At 45.7% G+C, this 13,976-nt stretch overlaps 1 protein-coding gene across 1 annotated transcript in view; it reads right to left on the bottom strand.

Annotated features, from left to right (window-relative positions):
• Nucleotides 1-235: 235 nt before the first annotated feature.
• Nucleotides 236-13,976, bottom strand: part of LOC105485218 (ras homolog family member T1) — a 109,473-nt gene continuing 95,732 nt past the window's right edge. Inside the window, exon 21 of the mRNA XM_071082676.1 lies at nucleotides 236-409. Within this exon, the coding sequence (XP_070938777.1) occupies nucleotides 367-409 (43 nt within the window). The 3' untranslated portion in view covers nucleotides 236-366. The remainder of the gene's footprint in view (nucleotides 410-13,976) is intronic.

Below are 13,976 nucleotides of genomic sequence, written 5' to 3'. Positions count from 1 at the left end.
CAGGAGGCAGATGTTGCAGTGAGCTGAGATTGCGCCACTGCACTCCTGCCTGGGCGACAAGAGCGAGACTCCATCTCAAAAAAAAAAAGAAACGACATCAGGAAACAATGCCACAGGACCTTGTGTTTGACCTCTTTTATTTCTCTCCTTGATACAGAAAGCACCCAATTGGTGCCTAATAAATGCACACTAAAGGCTTTGCCTCCTTTGAGGTGCTGGAGCAGCGAGACTGGCTGGGAGCCACATGAAGTCCTGGAGCCACAGTGTCCTCTAGTGGGAAACCGAGGCCACAGCACTCCACAGAGTTGAAGACACACAGTGCGGTGCCAGAGCTGGGCAGTTTCCCTAAAGTGACCCGGATTAGTCTCAGTGCAGGCGCCAGGGCAGACTTCCAGGGCTGTTTTCATGCCTGGAAAAAACAAACAAACAAACAACACACTTCACAAGACGTGTTTTTCTGCACGTATTACTCAGAAAGCCATTGCAGCCACATTTGTTCCTTAAAATTCATTGTCAGTCAATTTACGGGTCTAGGAGATGATTACAGGCTAACATCACAGAAAGAAACCAGATATTTGCTGCCTCTGATGGAAGTATACAGCACCCCCTAAGTATTTTTGCTGTAGAATAGAACCTGAATCTGTTTAAGTCTCTAGATCCAATTCACAGGAAATACATTGGTCATTAATGAATAAACACATTTAGAAGAATATGTTGAATGACACACCACAGGGATATGATCAGGAAAATCCATACCATAGGAAACTACAGGACAAATCTCCTAGTTTCATCATATATATATGTATGTATGCATATTTGATCCTGAGTTTAAAAAATCAAGTGAAAAAAAAAACTTATTTAAAAACTTGGGGTGATCCAAACACTGTATATTTGATTTTAAGGAATTGTGGTTTTTTTTTGAGACAGGGTCTTGTTCTGTTGCCCAGGTTGGAGCGCAATGGTGTCATTGTGTCTCACTGCAGCCTCGACATCCCAGGCTCAATCGATCCTCCCACCTCAGCCTTCTGGGAATCTGTCACTACAGGCCTACACCACCACGCCCAGCTAATTTTTGTATTTCTTTGTCGACATCGGGTCTTGCCATGTTGCCCAGGCTGGTCTTGAGCTCCTGAGCTCAAGCGATCTGCCCACCTTGACCTCCCAAAGTGCCAGGATGAGCCAACATGCTTGGCCAGTAGTTATTTTTAAAGTGTGAAGATGGTATTGTGGTTTGGTTTGGTTTTAAGATTCTTTATACTTTAGAGGTACACACTGAAGTATTTTCAGATGGAATAATGGGCTATCTGGGATTTGTTCAGCATAATTCCAGAGGGGGTGGGGGAACAATGAAACAGATAGACCATGTTGGGAAGTGTTGAAGTTTGGTGGTGGGTACGTGACAGATCATTATACTAGTCTACTTTTGTTTTTATTTGAACATTTTAAAAATATATATTAAAAAAAAATCCTTACTAAGGTTTTACTTTAATTCTCTTTGAGAGCCCATAGGTAACTCCTTTAAAAGCCTTATTTTGCTGCCTCTGTGAGAAAACTATTTGACAGCTTCTGTAGGATGGGGTGTTACAGATTGCTTTCACCAAGCACATCTGAGAAGTATGGTCAGAATCGGGTGAATCGCTATGCTTTAAAACTTGAGGGTCAGGTACAGTGGCTCATGCCTGTAATCCCAAGACTTTGAGAGGCAGAGGTGGGAGGATCGCCTGAGCTTAGGATGTTCAAGTCCAGCTTGGGCAATATAAGGAGACCTCACCTCTACAAAAAAATTTAAAAAGCTGGGGGCAGGGGTGTGGGCCTCTAGTCCCAGCTACTCAGGAGGCTGAGGCAGGAAGATTGCTTGAGCCCAGGAGATGGAGGCTGCAGTGAGCCGTGATGGCGCCACTGAACTCCAGCTTGGGCGACAGAGACCCTGTCTCAAAAAAATAAATAAAACGGCACCATTTGAAAGAGCTTCTGTTCTTTTATTTACCCCTGGATCATAAGGTGGGAAGAGGCCAAGAACCAGTGGACAGGTGGTTTAAGGGCGGCTTTGACAAATGCTCTGACTCGAGGAAGCCAGTCGCACCTATGCTCCAGGCAATCTCCAGACTGTCTCCATGACCCTCTCTCCTGAACAGTAACTCCTGACCAGAACTTCCCAAGAAAACCTTAGCAAGTGTATAGGTGGGTTAAGCACCTCCTGCGTCCTTTGCAACCATCATTCTCCCCTCTGCACCAGCTTATATAAACATAGCTGTATCAGCAGCCCGCCAGCTGCCAACTCTCCTAGAAGATATTCGGCATTTTCCTATTCTGGCTAAAAATAAGTCTCAGGCTCTCCTGGGCATCTGCAGGTGGAGTGCTCATTCTGCCATGCTGGAGTTTTCTTAAGATGCTGGAAGAAAGAAACATGGAATTACTTGTATCATGTTCATGGCAGAAGCTCTGCTCCTTCCTTTGGGAAATGGTCACAAGCATAATTGAAGCTGAAAGGAGCCCTTCTGCCTGTCCCTAAAGGTCTTCACTAACTGGGTACTAACCTCGAACACGGCATCTGCAGACAGAGGGCATGGGTTCAAGTCCCAGTCCTGCTGCTTACCTAAGTCTAGCACAGGTTCCTTAAACTCCTTTAGCCTTAGTTCTTTTATAATGGGCATGATAGTAATATCTACCTCTTGGTTATGATAAATGATATGTGAAAAGGGCTTTGGAAACAGTTCTATAAATGTGCTAATTTTTTTCCTTCTTCTTTTTTTTTTTTTTTTTTTTTTGAGACGGAGTTTCACTCTTATTGCCCAGGTTGGAGTGCAATGGTGCGATCTAGGCTCATTGCAACCTCCGCCTCCCAGGTTCAAGTGATTCTCCCGCCTTAGCCTCTTGAGTGGCTGGGATTACAGACATGCGCCACCACACCTGGGTAATTTTGTATTTTTGGTAGAGACGGGGGTTTCTCCATGTTGGTCAACTCCCGACCTCAGGTGATCTGCTTGTCTCAGCCTCCCAAAGTGCTAAGATTACAGGTGTGAGCCACCGCACCCAGCCTATTTTTTCCTTCTTATTACACTCTCCCACCCACCCCCTTGGACCAACAGGCTCTCATTTATACACTCAACAAACACTTGAGACATTTTAAGAAAAGAAAACTTCAGACCAATATCCCTCGTGAACATAGGTTCAGACATTCTTAAAATGTTGGCAAGTCAACTCTAACATATATGAATAGAATAATACATCGTGACCAAATGGGGTTAATTTAGCACAGCAACTTGGTTTAACATTTGCAAATCCATGTTGGCTGGGCATGGTGGCTCATGCCTGTAATCCCAGCACTTTGGGAGGCTGAGGCAGCAAGATTGCTTGAGCTCGGGAATTTGAGACCAGCCTGGGCAACATTATGAGACCTTATAATGAGACTTTGTTTCTAAAATGTCAGCTAGGCATCGTGGCACATGCCCATTGTACCAGCTACTTGGGAGATTGAGGTGGGAGGATTGCTTTAGCCTGGGTGATCGAGGCTGCAGTGAGCCGAGATCAAGGCTGCAGTGAGCCATGATTGCACCACTGCACTCCCGCCTGGGAGACAGAGATCCTATCTAAAACAAAACAAAACCGAAACTATGTTATTTACCATATTAACAGACTGAAGAAGAAAAAACATACGATAATTTCAATAGATGTGGAAAATCATCTGACAAAATTCAACATCTATTTATGATAGGAACTCTCAGGTGGTTGCTGTCCCAGCAACAGCCTGAAGGTGGGCAAAGGGGGAAGGAGGGAGACCAGTTAGAAGCCTATTCCATCAATCCCAGCTAGAGAAAGACTAGGGAGAGAATTGAATCATGACGGTGGTGAGAGGTGGTCACTCTCTGATTATCTTGAAGGTAGGCCCAATAGGATTTGCTAATAGAATGACTGTAGGGAGTGAGGGAAAGAAAGTATCCAATAAGGATGACTCAAATATTTTTGGACTGATCAACTGAAAAGCTAAAGTTGTGGTTACTAATGATGGGGAAGATGGTGGGCACAGCAGAGTTTGGTGGAATAGATCAAAAGTTTAATTTTGGACATGTTGAGTTTGAGATATACATTGAGCATCCAAGGTAAGACGTCTAATAGGCAGAGGATATATGAATCCAACGATAAAGAGAGAGACCATATTTGGGCTCTAAATTTGGGAGGCTTCAGCATATAGTTGGTGTTTAAAGTTAGGAGAGAAATAAAATTACCAAAAATCTGAGAAGAGACAGAAAAAAGGTGTCAAGTACTCAGCCCTGTGTCCCTTCACCATTAAGATATCTGATAGAGAAAGACAATACAGCAAAGAAGCCCAGAAAATAGTGGCCAGCGAAGCAGAAAAAAAACCAGGAGATTGTGGAGGCCAGAAGCAGACAGTGCTCTGAGGAGAAAGGAAATGTGTCAGACACTGTTGCTGAGGGTAAGACGACGGCTGAGATCAGATGCTGTTGTTGAGGGTAAGACGGTGGCTGAGATCAGACACTGTTGTTGAGGGTAAGACGGTGGCTGAGATCAGATGCTGTTGTTGAGGGTAAGACGGTGGCTGAGATCAGATGCTGTTGCTGAGGGTAAGACGGTGGCTGAGAACCGATTGTTGAATTTGGCAATGTGGAGGACATTGGAGACCTTTACAAGAGCAGTTTCGGTATGGTAGGGGAGGCAACAAGCTGGGAGGAGCGGCTCAAGACAGAATAGGAACATCAATCTCTTCAAAAACTCTTCCAAAAAATAGAAAAGGAGAGAACACTTCCCAACTCATTCTATGAGGCCAGTATTACCATGAAAAGTGTTACTTGGGGCCGGGCGCAGTGGCTCATGCCTGTAATCCCAGCATTTTGAGAGGCCGAGGTGGGCGGATCACGAGGTCAGGAGATTGAGACCACCCTGGCTAACACGGTGAAACCCCATCTCTACTAAAAATACAAAAAATTAGCTGGGCGTGGTGGTGGGCACTATAGTCCCAGCTACTCGGGAGGCTGAGACAGGAAAATGGCGTGAACCCGGGAGAGGGAGGTTGCAGTGAGCTGAGATCGTGCCATTGCACTCCAGCCTGGGCGATAGAGCGAGACTCTGTCTCAAAAAAAAAAAAAAAAAAAGAAAAGAAAAGTGTTACTTGGATAACAAAACTAGACAGAGACATCACAAGAAAACTATACAATGATACACCTTATGCTATAGATGCAAACGTCCTCAACAAAATACTAACAAACTGAATCCAACAACATATAAAAAGAAGTATATACCATGACCAAACAGGATTTTCCCAGAAATGCGAGATTGGTTCATCATACAAAAATCAATGTAATAAATATACTCTATGAATAGAATAAAGGACAAAAAACAAATGATCATTTCAGTAAACAAAAAAAAGCACTTGATAAAATCCAATGTTGCTTCATTATAAAAACACTCAACAAACTAGGAGGAGAATTGGTTTAATCTGATGAAAGACATCTGTGAAAGACCCACAGCTCAGCCTGGGCAACATGGCGAAACCCTGTCTCTACTAAAACATACAAACATTAGCCGGAGGCTGGGTGTGGTGGCTCACCCCTATAATCCCAGCACTTAGGGAGGCTGAGGCAGGCAGATTGCTTGAGGTCAGGAGTTCAAGACCAGCCTGGCCAACATAGCAAAACCCCATCTGTACTAAAAATACAAAAATTAGCTGGGCATGGTGGCACGTGCCTGTAATCCCAGCCATTCGGGAGGCTGAGACAAGAGAATTGCTTGAACCCAGGAGGCAGAGGTTGCAGTGAGCTGAGATTGTGCCACTGTACTCCAGCCTGGGTGACACAGCAAGACTCTGTATCTGAAGAAAAAAAAAAAAAAGGCTGGGGCTGGGTGCAGTGGCTCACGTCTGTGATTCCAGCACTTTGGGAGGCCGAGGCAGGTGGATCACGAGGTCAGGAGATCGAGACCATCCTGGCTAACATGGTGAAACTCCGTCTCTACTAAACATACAAAAATATTAGCTGGGCTTGGTGGTGGGCGCCTGTCGTCCCATCTGCTGGGGAGGCTGAAGCAGGAGAATGATGCGAACCCGGGAGGCGGAGCTTGCAGTGAGCCAAGATTGGGCCACTGCACTCCAGCCTGGGCGACTGAGCAAGACTCCGTCTCAAAACAAATAAACAAACAAACAAAACAGAATTAGCCAGGCATGGTGGTGTGTGCCTGTGATCCCAGTCACTTGGGGGCTGGGAGGCTTGCTTGAGCCCAGGAGGCGGAGGTTGCAGTGAACCAAGATCATGCCACTGCACTACAGGCTGGATAAAAGAGCAAGACCCTGTCTCAAAAAATAAAAAAAATAAAAAAGAGAAAACCCACAGCTAACCCGTAACTTACTCCTGAAAAGACTGAATGCTTTCCCCCCTAAGAACAAAACAAGGATGTCTGCTCTTGTCATTTGTACTTAACATTGTACTGAGAGGTCTAGGCCGGGCAATTAAGAAAGAAAAATAAGTAAAAGACATACACTTTGGAAAGGAAGGAATAAAACTATCTCTAATTGCAGATGACATGGTCTTATGTATAGAAAGTCCTAGGCCTGGTGTGGTGGCTCACGCCTAATTCCAGCACTTTGGGAGACCAAGGAGGGAGGATTGCTTGAACCCAGGAGTTGGAGATCAGGCTGGGCAACATGGCAAGACTGTGTTTCCACCAAAAAAAAAAAAAAAAGGGAAAGAAAGAAAGAGTAGCCGGGCACAGTGGCTCACGTCTGTAATCCCAGTACTTTGGGGGACTGAAGCGGGCCGATCACCTGAGGTCAGGAGTTCGAGACCAGCCTGACCAACATGGAGAAACCCTGTCTCTACTAAAAATACAAAAATAAATTAGCCTGGCATGGTGGCACATGCCTGTAATCCCAGCTACTCTGGAGGCTGAGGCAGGAGAATCACTTGAACTCGGGAGGCAGAAGTTTCCATGAGCCGAGATGGAGCCATTGCACTCCAGCCTGGGTAACGAGAGCAAAACTCTGAAAAAAAAAAAAAAAAAGAAAAGAAAAGAAAAGAAAGAAAGAAAGAGAAAAAAGCTGCGTGTGGTGGCATGTGCCTGTGGTCTCAGCTACCGGGGAGGCAGAAGTGGGAGGATCACATGAGCCTGGGAGGCAGAGGTTGCAGTGAGCCGAGATCATGCCACTGTACTCCAGCCTGGGCAACAGAATGAAACCCTGTCATTAAAAAAGAAAAGAAAATTGAAAACATATGCCCATACAAAACCTTGCATATGAATGTTTGTAGCATTACTGATAATAATGAAAAGGAGGAAACAACCCAAAATATCCATAATTTTTTTTTTTTTGAGACAGAGTCTTGTTCTGTTGCCCAGGTGATCTCGGCTCACTGCAACTTCCACCTCCTGGGTTCAAGTGATTCTCATGTCTCAACTTCCCCAGTAGCTAGAATCACAGGCATGCACCACCACGCCCAGCTAATTTTCATATTTTCAGTAGAGATGGGGTTTCGCCATGTTGGTCGGGCTGGTCTCGAACTCCAGCCTCAAGTGATCTGCCTGCCTTGGTGGATCCACATATTGTATGATTCCATTTACATAAAATATTTAGAAGAGGCAAATTCGTAGAGACAGAAAGTAGATTAGTGATTACCAGGGGTTCGGAGAAAGGACTGGGGAGGGACTGCTAATGGGTACAGTTTCTTTCTGGAGTGATGAAATGAGATAGTGGTGATGGTTGCACAAGTTTGTGACTATACTAAAAAACCACTGAATTGTACATGCTAAAAAGGTGAATTTTATGGAGTGTGAGCTATATCTCAGGTTCTGAAAAGAGACAGAATAGGAGACACTGAGGAAACTCTTTCAAGCAAGTTATAAAGGGAACAGAGAAATATGGACGAAGAGATATTTTTTTTTCATATGGGGGAAATAACTTTGTTAGTAAATCCAGAGGAAAACAAATCAAAGATCCAAGAAAGACAGGGGGAACTGTTGAAGGATGCAGACGACAGAGGGAAGAATCTAGTGCTTAACCGAAGGAGCTGCCTAGGGACAGTTTCTCTGTAGTCACAGAAGGGAAAATACAGCAGATACGTGCAAGTCTAGGTAGGTGGGCGCGCACGGGATGAGAGCTGGATGAGATTCTCTTCCAAGTGCTCTCCTTCAGAGAGCTTGGTCTGTTTTCCTTCAACATCTTGCTTATAGCCTCCTATTTCAAAACGTGCCTGCCAAGAAAGCACACTTGCTTCCAAGAAAACAAGCAAGAAATCAAACAAACCAATCCCCTAAAATCATCTACCCTGAAAGCTTTATTCCTTTTCCTCAAGACAGGGTCTTGCTCTGTCATCCAGGCACAATTATAGCTCACCGCTGGCCCCAACAGCTTTAAAAAATGAATTCCAGCCAGGGACACAGTGGCTTATGCCTGTAATCCCAGCACTTTGGGAGGCCGAGGCAGGAGGACTGCTTTAACTCAGGAATTGGAGCCTGGGCAATCTAGCAAGACCTCACCTCTTCTAAAAATTTTTTTAAACTAGTCAGGTGTGGTGGCATGTGCCTGTAGTCCCAGGTTCTTGGGAGGTTGAGGTGGGAGGATTGCCTGAGCCCGAGAGGGCGAGGCTGCAGTGAACTATGATTGTCACTGTACTCCCTGATGGGCAAGAGTGAAACCCCAACTCAAAAAAAAAAAAAAAAAAAAATTCTATCTCAAACTGGTCATTCTGAATTCTTTCAACAATGTTATTTATTTCTATGTTATTTTAATCTATTTTTGAAATTAAATTTTATTATTAAAGACTGATACTTGCTCAAATGAAATCCAAAAGGTATAGAAAGCAAATCTCTTTCCCACCTGTCCCCAGCCCTCCTCCTTGAGGCCAGTTTATTGTATATCCTCTGAGAGGTAGTCTACGCACAATTGCGTATTTATCCCTCCTCCCTTTTTAATTAATTAATTTATTTATTTATTTATTTTTGAGATGGAGTCTCACTCTGTCGCATAGGCTGGAGTGCAGTGGCGCGATCTCAGCTCACTGCAAGCTCTGCCTCCTGAGTTCATGCCCTTCGGCCTCAGCCTCCTGAGTAGCTGGGACTACAGGTGCCCGCCACCACACCCAGCTAATTTTTGTATTTTTTTCCGTAGAGACGGGATTTCACCGTGTTAGCCAGGATGGTCTCAATCTCCTGACCTTGTGATCCACCCGCTTCAGCCTCCCAAAGTGCTGGGATTACAGGCGTGAGCCACCGCGTCCGGCTCTCTCTTCCCTTTTTAAAACCATAAATAGTATCCAGACTTACCTAGTATTCTGCATCATGCTGTTTTCACTGAAGATACATCTTGGAGACTGCTTCGTATCAGTACATACAGCACTGATACATTCGTTTTCATAACTGCCATGACATGGTGGTCCTAAAACATGTTCACAGAGTCCTTGATACTTCTCCTTTCAAGAGGTGGCTTGATTCCCCTCCCCAAACATGTGTGCTGGACTTAGTGACATGCTTCTGTAGAACAGAATACAGCAGAAGCAATGATGTGTGCCCTCTGAGACTAGGTCAAACAAGACAGTGTAACTTCCTCCTGTTTTCTATCTCTTGGGTCACTTGCTCTGGGATCAGCCAACTGTCATGTCATTCAAGCAGCCGTGTGAAGAGAGGCCCATGTGGTGAGAAGCTGAGGCCTCCTGCCAATGGCTACTGTGCCATCTTGGAAAGGGATCTCCCAGCCCCAGTCAAGCCTTCAGGTGACTGCAGCCCTGGTTGACAGTCTGAATACAATCTAATTAGTGACCTGGAGCCAGAATCACCCAGCTAAATTGCTCCCAAATTCCTGACCCACAGAGACTGTGAGATAACACGTTTATTTTTATTTATTTATTTATTTTTTTTGAGACGGAGTCTCACGCTGTTGCCCAGGCTGGAGTGCAGTGGCGCGATCTCGGCTCACTGCAAGCTCCGCCTCCCGGGTTCCCGCCATTCTCCTGCCTCAGCCTCCTGAGTAGCTGGGACTACAGGCGCCCGCCACCGCGCCCGGCTAATTTTTTGTATTTTTAGTAGAGACGGGGTTTCACTGTGGTCTCGATCTCCTGACCTTGTGATCCGCCCGCCTCGGCCTCCCAAAGTGCTGGGATTACAGGCTTGAGCCACCGCGCCCGGCCAACACGTTTATTTTAAGCTGCCAAGTTTTGGGATAATTTGTTACACAGCTATATGTAATTATATATATATATATATATACACTTTTTTTTGAGATAGGGTCTTGCTGTGTCACTCAGGCTAGAGGGCAGTGGCACGATCTCAACTCACTGCAACCTCTGCTTCCTCAGCTCATGAGATCCTCTCACCTCAGCACCCTGAGTAGCTGGGACTACAGGCGTACAGTTCCATGCCTGGCAAATTTTTTAATTTTGTTTGTAGAGATGGGTAGAGACCATGTTGCTCAGGCTGGTCTCGAACTCCTGGACTCAAGCAATCCGCCTGCCTTGGCCTCCCAAAGTGCTGGGATTCCAGGTGTGAGCCATCACACCCCACCAGCAATAGATAATTAAGACACGTGTTTAGGATAAATGTGTCCTATCTCCTCCATCATCCCATTTCAATATGAAAAGCCCTTGGCCAGCCATAAAGCGTGTCATGAATGTGAGGTAAAATGCTTCCTATCCCATTTTCTCTCCCCAGCTTTCTGACGGCGACCAGCACATACCTCTGAGTTTATTCAAACCTGTCGCTCTCCAGTAACACAGTATGGTCTGTGGGTCTTTGAGCCAAGTGTGTGCTGGCCCATCTCATGTGCTCCCAGTTGATGATTTCCCCCAGAGATGTTGGTGTTTTCATCAGTACTTCCACCAGCAATTCTCTGGGTCGGTGTCAGAACCATGTAATAAGAAGTTTTTGAAATGTTCAGGAAGTGAAGTCAGCTAAGAAACAAATTTGGCTTTCTGAGCCCTTTCCCATCTCGCTGATCTGGGCAGGCCTCCCTGCAGTGTGGAGAGGACCTGTCAACTGTACTCTGAGAAGAAAGATTTCTTTTTTTAAAAAATCTCATCTTTTCCCTGGAGTGGAAAGGCAGCTAATAGCATTCAGATATTTTGAGATGAAACTGTTACCATGGGAATGTTTCCATATCTCTCCCTTAATAATGATGGGTAGAAACAATGAACAGTACAGCTCTTAGAATTCTAGAAATAAAGGAAACAAGGGGAGAAAAATGAAAGCTGGAAAAACAGGTCCCCCTAAAGGACTGATTACCTCACTCAAAACTCTGCTCTGGCTGCATTCTAGGTGAATGTGGGGAGTCTGTAGGGTCAGCAGTTTTTCTCCAAGGGTCGGGGTTCCCATATAGGAGGGAGATCGGTGATCCCGAGGTGGGTGGGGGGTGATTCTTCAGTATTGCTGGTAAGGGGGTGAAGCTGGTCTCTCCTTCTGAGGCTCTGTGTGTGGGGTGAGGAGTGAAGGAGGAAAATTGAAGAGCTAACAAATCCAGATGCTTCTAAATACTTCTCCATCTTTGTCCTGGCAAGAGGTCAAAGCACTTGAGGAACTCCTCCTCCCTAGGGCCTCAGACTGTACCCTGAAAGTAGAAGCATGCTGGCACACATTTTCATCTTGCAGTTCCAGAATTTCCTATGCTGGACTGTCCTCTACAAGGGCTCAGGAATAATTTCTTTTTTTTTTTTTTTTTTTTTTTTTGAGACGGAGTCTCGCTCTGTAGCCCAGGCTGGAGTGCAGTGGCCGGATCTCAGCTCACTGCAAGCTCCGCCTCCCGGGTTCACGCCATTCTCTGGCCTCAGCCTCCCGAGTAGCTGGGACTACAGGCGCTGCCACCTCGCCCGGCTATTTTTTGTATTTCTTAGTAGAGACGGGGTTTCACCGTGTTAGCCAGGATGGTCTCGATCTCCTGACCTCGTGATCCGCCCATCCCGGCCTCCCAAAGTGCTGGGATTACAGGCTTGAGCCACCGCGCCCGGCCAGGAATAATTTCTTAACCAGGAAGGCACCTCCTCCTCCACCCACTGCTTGAAACACTGTAGGGGTCCCCTCAGGTCATTGTCAGCTGAGGTCCTGTTTCTCTAGGACTTTGAGAAATCAAAGGACAGATGACTCATTAATGAGCAAAATAATTTATCTCCTGTGACAGGCATTTTACCTTGTCTGCCATAACCCCATACTCTCTCTTGGAAGGATTTGTTTGCCTTTATTGTTTCTACTTTTGAGAAGGGTCATCCAAATAGAGACATCCTGCCTATAAAATGAATGGGGATCCAACCCATTAGCTGGGAATTTAAGAACTCACGTTGAGGCCGGGCGCAGTGGCTCAAGCCTGTAATCCCAGCACTTTGGGAGGCCGAGACGGGTGGATCACGAGGTCAGGAGATCGAGACCATCCTGGCTAACACGGTGAAACCCCGTCTCTACTAAAAAATACAAAAAACTAGCCGGGCGTGGTGGCAGGCGCCTGTAGTCCCAGCTACTTGGGAGGCTGAGGCAGGAGAATGGCATAAACCCGGGAGGCGGAGCTTGCAGTGAGCTGAGATTTGGCCACTGCACTCCAGCCAGGGCGACAGAACGAGACTCTGTCTCAAAAAAAAAAAAAGAAAAAAGAAAAAAAAAAAAAAGAACTCATGTTGAATGTGTCAAGATAGGCACATTGGGTATCCCCTTATTGTAGGCACCCCTTAAATATCTCAAAGATGAAAGAAGTGGATACCATCCCACCAAGCACCCCTGCACAGTGTGAACTCACCTAAGGTGAGAACCGCCTGTTCACCGAAATCTTTATCTGTCAATTCCCTGCCTCCACCCCTGACCTAAGTTTGCTTGGAATGTCAGCATCTAGGGATTTCTTTTTTGTTCTTGAGATCTTTAGTTAAAATACAATGTAAGCAGCACTTGAACTATTTCTTGGCGGTAGCAACTGAAAGCTAATCTTTATAGGAATGTAGCTTAAGGAGCAGAAACCATATTGGGTTGGGTGAACAACTAGAGAACTAAGTGTCTTCTTTCTCTGAAGCATCTACTGAAGCAACACATATGGTTGTCCCTGTCTCTCACACCCTCCAGAACCCACATTTTCTGTTCTAAAATTTATGATCCACAAAGAGAAAAGCAGTTTAAACATTTGATCTAGCATAAATATAAGCTCAGCAGAGGGAGCGCGGCAAGAGGTTCTAAACATAGGTGGCTCCACAGCTCAGAGAAACCAGCCAGGAGACACCCAGGCAAGCGTCCTTGGCTGACTTCCCAGGTCCCTTGGCTTTGGGCTTTCCACGGTCCTGGCCACATAAGGAAGGCTCTCTCTGCGGGTAACAGGCATCTCCTAATTCTTTCTAGCTGCCTGCTGCCCTGGTAGGGCCTCTTCATTTGGGCTTGGGAGGTCATTTTTGGCAAACAGTAACTGTTACTCCCAAAATGTGGATCCTAAAATGTGGAAGAATCCTGATAACAATGTAAGATGCTACAGCTGCACCTGGATGGCGGCAGAGTTATAATCTGGTACATGTTTCAGCTGCCACTTATACATAACAGGTGAGCACAGCGTTCCTGCTGCTTGAAATGAACACCCATTCTGTTCCAAGCACATTATTACATGGCATATTTTTTTAAATTCAGCTGCACTTTGACAGTTTTTACAGAAAGTATGTGTCTCAATTTTTATATACCAAACTGGAGGAAATTTATCCAGTGAGGTGATTACTGATCTCCAGCCCCAGAACCCAGAAGCGTGAGGCACACAGGCACCTGAACTCTTCCAGGCCAAATGAAACTAACTAAACGCTCTTTTGTTTTGTTTTGTTTTGTTTTGTTTTGAGACGGAGTCTCGCTCTGTCGCCCAGGCTGGAGCGCGTGGCAAGATCTCAGCTCACTGCAAGCTCTGCCTCCCAGGTTCACGCCATTCTCCTGCCTCAGCCTCCCGAGTAGCTGGGACTACAGGTGCCTGCCACCACGCCTGGCTAATTTTTTGCATTTTTAATAGAGACGGGGTTTCACCATGTTAGCCAGGATGGTCT

This window comes from Macaca nemestrina, chromosome 17 (assembly GCF_043159975.1).
Source record: "Macaca nemestrina isolate mMacNem1 chromosome 17, mMacNem.hap1, whole genome shotgun sequence".
In the NCBI taxonomy this organism is placed as follows: Eukaryota; Metazoa; Chordata; class Mammalia; order Primates; family Cercopithecidae; genus Macaca; species Macaca nemestrina.
Note: the sequence above shows the minus strand (reverse complement) of the source record. Positions and strands in the feature narration are given on the sequence as shown.